This window comes from Mus pahari, chromosome 1 (assembly GCF_900095145.1).
Source record: "Mus pahari chromosome 1, PAHARI_EIJ_v1.1, whole genome shotgun sequence".
In the NCBI taxonomy this organism is placed as follows: domain Eukaryota; kingdom Metazoa; phylum Chordata; class Mammalia; order Rodentia; family Muridae; genus Mus; species Mus pahari.
This window is the reverse complement of record NC_034590.1, coordinates 22202086-22208320: the sequence shown is the minus strand read 5'-3', so window position 1 is coordinate 22208320 and position 6235 is coordinate 22202086. Positions and strand designations below refer to the sequence as shown.

The 6235-nt window shown below is 48.9% G+C and overlaps 1 protein-coding gene across 12 annotated transcripts in view; it reads right to left on the bottom strand.

Annotated features, from left to right (window-relative positions):
- Positions 1-6235, bottom strand: part of Nav2 (neuron navigator 2) — a 643327-nt gene that overhangs the window by 67209 nt on the left and 569883 nt on the right. For all 12 annotated transcript variants that reach the window (XM_029533095.1, XM_029533102.1, XM_021221030.2 and 9 more), the window contains one exon: positions 1016-1154. In XM_029533095.1, the coding sequence (XP_029388955.1) occupies positions 1016-1154 (139 nt within the window). The remainder of the gene's footprint in view (positions 1-1015; positions 1155-6235) is intronic.

The window sequence follows — 6235 nt, the reverse complement described above, 5'->3', positions numbered from 1 at the left end:
TAAACAAAAATCAAAACCAAACCAAAACCCTAATCCCCTCATCTCCCCCCACCAAAAAAGAAAAAAAAAGAAAAAAAGAAAATAAGAGGGGATGTGGCTCCGTGGGTAGAAAGGTCTCCTAGCATGAGGAAAAGTCCTAAGTTTAGATCCCCAGTACTGCATAAAGCAAGGTCTGAGTCACACTGGTCTCACTCCAGCACTCAGAATGTAGCATTAGGATAAAAGAGCAGGAGAACCTGCCTAAAATCAAAGACAGAAAGCTAGTTCTAACAAGAGTAATTAGCATCACACAGTAGCAAGGGATGGGAGCCACAGCTGCCCACAGCTGCCACAGCTGCCAGTTCTCAACCTTAACCTTTGCTCCACTCCCTAGAGACAGACCTGAGCTCAGAGACAACAATGGCTCATGGGGTTAGAGAGGAGATAAACTTCGCTGGAACCAACCACCCTTTGCTTATTAGCTTCCATTTTAAAAAGGTATGTGTGTGTCTATACTTGAGTACACAGGCTAAGGGCACGGGTGCGTGTGAACCAGCGTGAGCACACACGTGGAGGCCACAAGACGACACCCGTGAGTATCCGTTCCTCAAGTGCTACCTGTCATTTTGTTTGAGACGGGGTCTCCTGTAGCCCTGGAGCTTGCTATACAGGCTACGCTGGCTGGGCAGTGAGCCCTACGGATCTACCTGTGTCTGCCTCTGCTCTGCAGCACTGGTAGTACAGATGCCCACCCACACATAGATTTCTGACCCCTGCTTGTTTACTTAGAAACAAGCTGAAACCGAGGTCCCGGGAGAAAATATGGTCTCCCCATACCAAACCAGTGAGAGTGCAAGTTCCTTTGCCCATCTGTACCACCCACTGCCTAGCCTTCTTTCCCTGCAGTGAGGGGACCGAGACTGGTTGTTAGGGGCTGGACCTCTCATCAGCATGGGAATTCTGCTCAGCAAGGCGAAGCTTGGGCTGGCTAGCGGGGAAGCTGGAGGAGCCTGGGAAGGCCTCTCTTGTCCCTTACCTGCACATCCAGGTTTCTCCGGGAGGAGGCAGGCGTGTTGGCGTAGGAGCTGATGGAGGAGCTGGTGTTGATGTCATCCGTGCTGAGGTTGTCTATGGTGTCGCTGATGCCGCTGCTGACGGAGCTGCTGTCATCCCAGCTGCCAAGACAAAAACATCCTGAGCCACGGGAGCCTCTCCACATTCTAATGCAGCCTGACCACTCAGGCAGATAAAACTGGTCTAGGGAAAGGCCCGGCTTGTGACCTAATGTCGTCCAGAGGGCTCCCTCTCGCTCGGATGGGCCTCAGCTACGAGGGTCACCTGAGTGAAGGAAGGGGCTGGTCCCACTTCTGTAGCAGAAGCTACAGACCTTCCTTGGTCTCTTCCCTCTTCCCTGCTAAAGGTAATCAATCACTCCTCCTCCAGGGCTCGGTGGCAAGGCCAGATTGGCAGAGCAGGATCTGAATGACGGGGAAGATTCAATGCAGTCCTTTGTGGGAGGACGGGGAGCGGAGCAGGAGAGCCTGCTATGTGAGCTCCCTGGACAAACACCTGGGCAGGAGAGTAGCACCAGAGACCAGCCCATCCCATCACTAGGTCTGCCGTTCTAAGTATACTCAAAGCATGACTCTTCCCTTCCCGAGCTTCAGACAGGCAGAGCTCAACCCCTTCCTGCTTCCCACCAGTCTCCTAGCAAGGATCCTCCATCCTTTGGGTTCCTGTCACTGTCTGCCGCCTCCCAACCCCACCACATTTAACCCAGCATCTGGCCTTACCACTGCTCTTTGCAAAATGCCCCGTCCATGGGCAGCTCAGTGTAGCCTGTCACTCCCACAGTTTATGGTGCTCTGCCTGGGTCCCAGTACACATGGGCCAGCTCATCCATCCCTACTCTGTGATTTCCTCTCAGCTCACCCTCCCATGGCAGCCTGAGTGACCTGTAATGTCACCTGGCCACTCCTTTCCTCAATGTCTCTAGCTGGGGCTCCTGCCCTCCCCCAGGTGTATATGCTGTCCCTCTCCAGTCCTATCTCACAGCTCTGTCTCCACTGTGCACTTGCCTCTGACCATAAGGGCTTCTGTCCCTTCTAAGCCAGGACTATTTGTCTTTAGCTGGGAGGCTTTCATTGGTTGTCCCTGCAATCTTATCTTATCTCAGTGGACATGTCATTTCTTCAGAGACACCCTCCGTTATCTAGCAAGCCATTGTGTTCCATTACCCCAATATGGTATATTACTCTTACTTGTTTGTGGGATGGTAGGTATACAGAAAGTGTTTAATAGGTACTCGATGAATTGAAAAATCCATAAAGTAAGCCGCCGCTGACATCGATGTGATGCTGTCCTAGATCAGCCCATGGCAATAGGAAGAAGCACTGCTTCTCTACTGTACAGCAGGAAAAAAACCACGGCTCAGCAAGGTGGTCAGCTAGAGAGACATGAATGGGCCAGAATCCAGTCATCTTGACTTCAGTGTCACACTCTTCACTGTGACAACAGACAGCTTCCCCCTAAACATTCTCTGAGCACACCAAATACAACACAATCCATTTCCCCCAGGAGGCCCAGAACCTGGTTCAAGGTCATCCAAAGCAGGAAGGGCAGGTCTGACACTCAGGCCATGACTTAGCCAGACTGCTGCCCCGTGTGGCCTTCCACGGTGACTACTACTGAAAGCCTTCACAGTGTCAGGTGGCTGAGATTTAAAAATAAAACTAAGAGTCTCTCCTACATGCACACTCGCACACTCACCGGCAGGCACGTTTGCCGACATGCCCCACAACTCAAAAGACGTAGTTCATTCCACTGGCTTGCAAAGCATCTGCCTCTGCATCCCGAGTTCTGCTGGCCAGGGAAGAGAAAGGGGCCTCCTCTAGGAAAGCCTGCTTTCAGTTTTGTTGCTCAGTATGCCCACCTAGCTTTCCAAAGTCAGCATGGAGCCTTGCACAGAACGCAGGAGAGCCATGAAGTTGATGTGCACACAGAGAACAGAGCAGAGAGAGCAAAGGCTCCATGGCGCCTGTGGTAGGAAGGAGGGAGGGAGGTCCTTGGGTATGGCTGGTTCACCAGCTTCCAGCCAGACCTGGAGCCAGAAATACCCATGGAAGTATGAGGACCAGGCTCCCTGCTCTTGCCCAAAGCTATTATGTTTAGGCTGGTTATTGGTAAACGTGCTTGCTAACCGGCTATCAGGGAAGTACAACTTGAAAATGACTCCAGACATGTAGCTGAGAGTCAAACATGAAGAATGTGGGAAACAAGATGTCAACTAAACAGGAAGGACATCAACCAAGTGGAGGCAGTCAAGCCGTCAGGAAACCGGTACAACCTGGACAGGGAGCCAGAGTCCATGACCTCAAATCAGGCTATCAGTATTGAATTATAAGAAGCAGTTAAGGCTGGGATTTGAGGGAAATCCAGAAGTTGTAGCTGGGCGGTGGTGGCACAAGCCTTTAATCCCAGCACTTGAAAGGCAGAGGCAGGAGGATTTCTGAGTTTGAGACCAGATGGGTCTACGTATTGAGTTCCAGGACAGCCAGAACTACACAGAGAAACCCTGTCTTGGAAAACAAAGCAAAACAAAAAAAAATCCAGTTTATGTATTTACTGAGGAATGGAGAAATGGTATTTGAGCAGGAAACCCCAAGGGGTCACTGACACAGAAAGATCCACTTGGAAATAGAATGGTCATTCTCAAGTGGGATCTGACCACGTCTGGGTTCTAGCCTTAAGTCTGACAAACCAGCCCACTAGAGATGACGAGAGCCGGGAGAATGTGGTTTTTAAAGCTAAGTCAAGGTGTGAGTCCACGGAGGTTAGAAATCCCAGGGAACCCTGGTCCAGTCTCTCCATTTATGCCCTCCAGAGAACACACAGCACACTTGAGCGCATTACAAAACAGCCTGTGACGCCACAGCTTATTTGTAGCCAGGCGGTGGTGGCTCACACCTTTATACAGAGAAACTCTGTCTCGAAAACCCAAAAAAAAAAAAAAACCCCAAAAAAACCAACCAAACAAACAAACAAAAAACCAAAAAACAACAACAACAAAAAAGAAATTTATTTGTGATGGTTGGTGATGCACACCTTTAATCCCAACACTTGGGAGGGAGAGACAGGTGAACCTTTTGAATACAAGGCCAGCCCGATCTACATAGTGAGTTCCAGGAGAGCCAGAACTACGCAGAGAAACCCTGTCTCAGAAAACCAATGTGTGTGTGTGTGTGCGTGCACGCTTATTTATCTGATGTATATGAGTGTTTTCCTGCATGTATGTCTTTATACCATGTATGTGCCTGGTGCCCACAAAGGGCAGAAGAGGGCATTGGATCCTTTGGAACTGGAATTAGACAGTTGGAAGCCACCATGTAGGTGGTAGAAATCAAATACAGGGTCCTCTCGAAAAATCTCTCCACCTCCAACTTCTAGTTTTAAGAGACAAGAGATTAAGATGAAAGATTTAAAACCTAGAGTATGATTACAAAAAATACTGAGGGGCTAAAGAGTTGGCTCAGCAGGTAAGAACACTGGCTGTCCTTGCAGAGGATCAGGGTTTAGTTCTCAGCAGCTCACAACAGCCTGTGAGGACAGATCGGGGGGGGGGGGGGGGTATCTGGCCTCCCTTGGTGTACTTACATACACACAGGCAAAATACCCATACACGTAAAGAAAAAAAAATAAGAAAAGAATTGAAATGTTGGTTGATAGTTACTTACTTAACAACTGAAGTCAAAATACACGATCTCACTTATTTGCTATCAAGAATTAAATGCCTAGAAGACTTCACTGATTCCAGGGCTATCTGCCTTGCCGGAAATGTGGAGAGCTTAAGGGAAGGGACCTGGGTTTATTCAATTTATAAACACACTTCAAAAAGAGATTTAATTATTCAAGTTTGCAGATTTGTTTACCTGTTTAGGTAAATCTGCTCAGCCAAGTCAGCCACAAGAAATTATATTTTTGCTAAAATTTTCTTTCACATTTATTTTCATTTTATGAACATGAGTGTTTAGCCTGCAAGTATATATGTATACCACCTGTGTGCCTGGTATGCATAGAGGCCGGAGAGGGTGTGGAACCCTCTGGGACTGGGGTTCCAGGCGGTTGTGAGCCACTGTGCCAGAGCTGAAAACGCAATCCCTGAATCTCAGCCACGGCAGCCAGCATCAGAACCACGAAGCCATTCATCTCTCTAACCCTGAAATAATCTGAATTTACATAGAAATACTTTTGGATTTCAGACTTGTACAGAAATCCCGGTTTAAACACCAAGGCTTCCGGTTTTTTTGCACTATTCCAATGCACTAACTGTAAGAGGCTGTTTGCATCCACAGGTCCTCTTCTGACCCTAATGTGTTTCTATCAAGGCAGAAGGAGGCTGGGGAGGCGGCTCAGTTGGCTGTGTGGAACCCTGGCTTGCACACAGCCCCAGGGTTGGTCCCCAGTGTTGTAATAAGCGGGGCCTGGTGACACACACCTATAGTCCTAGCACTCAGGACATGGAGACAGGAGGATCGTATGTTCAAGACTACTCTCTACCTATCAAGCTCAAGGCAATCCTGGAATACTTGGTCATTTATGCAAACCAACCAACCAACCAGCCCTAGCCAGCCTCCTCCTGGCTCCCGGCAGCCTCTCCTGCTCCCCTTTGCTCCGCGCTTCCAGGCTTTCAAAGCAGCATTTTCAATGACAGTCCTCCAGCTGCCTGCAGAGGTGGGATTTCCATAACCTGACCTGCTCCCCTCTCCTTTGTATAGCCCTTCTCTTCTCCCTTCCTCTCCCCTCATCCCCTGGAGCTTGTGGAGTCACAAGCAGTTGTGAGTTGCCTGACAAGGGAACTGGGAAGAAAAAAAAAAAAAAGCACAGCCATCTCTTAAGCCCCTCCGCTTAAATTTTTAAAAATTACATTTAGTAGTAGTAGTAGTTGTTGTTGTTGTTGTGTGTGTGCCACAGCACATATGTGGAGAGGTCAGAGGATAACTTGCAGGAGTCAGTTCTCTTTTTGTACCCTGTGGGTCCTGAGAACTTCTCTCAGGTAGTCAAGATTGGCAGCAAACCATGTTCACCTGCTGAGCCATACGGGGCAGCCCTGTCTCTCTTTTTAAATTTCAATACAGATGCCAGATCTACCTGATCAATTTTCTGGCACAGAGTCATAGGAAGGAGTCGACACAGAAGTTCCACTTCCCAGCCATGGACAGTCATGTGCTTGCCTCTCAATGAACAACCCAACCCCCCC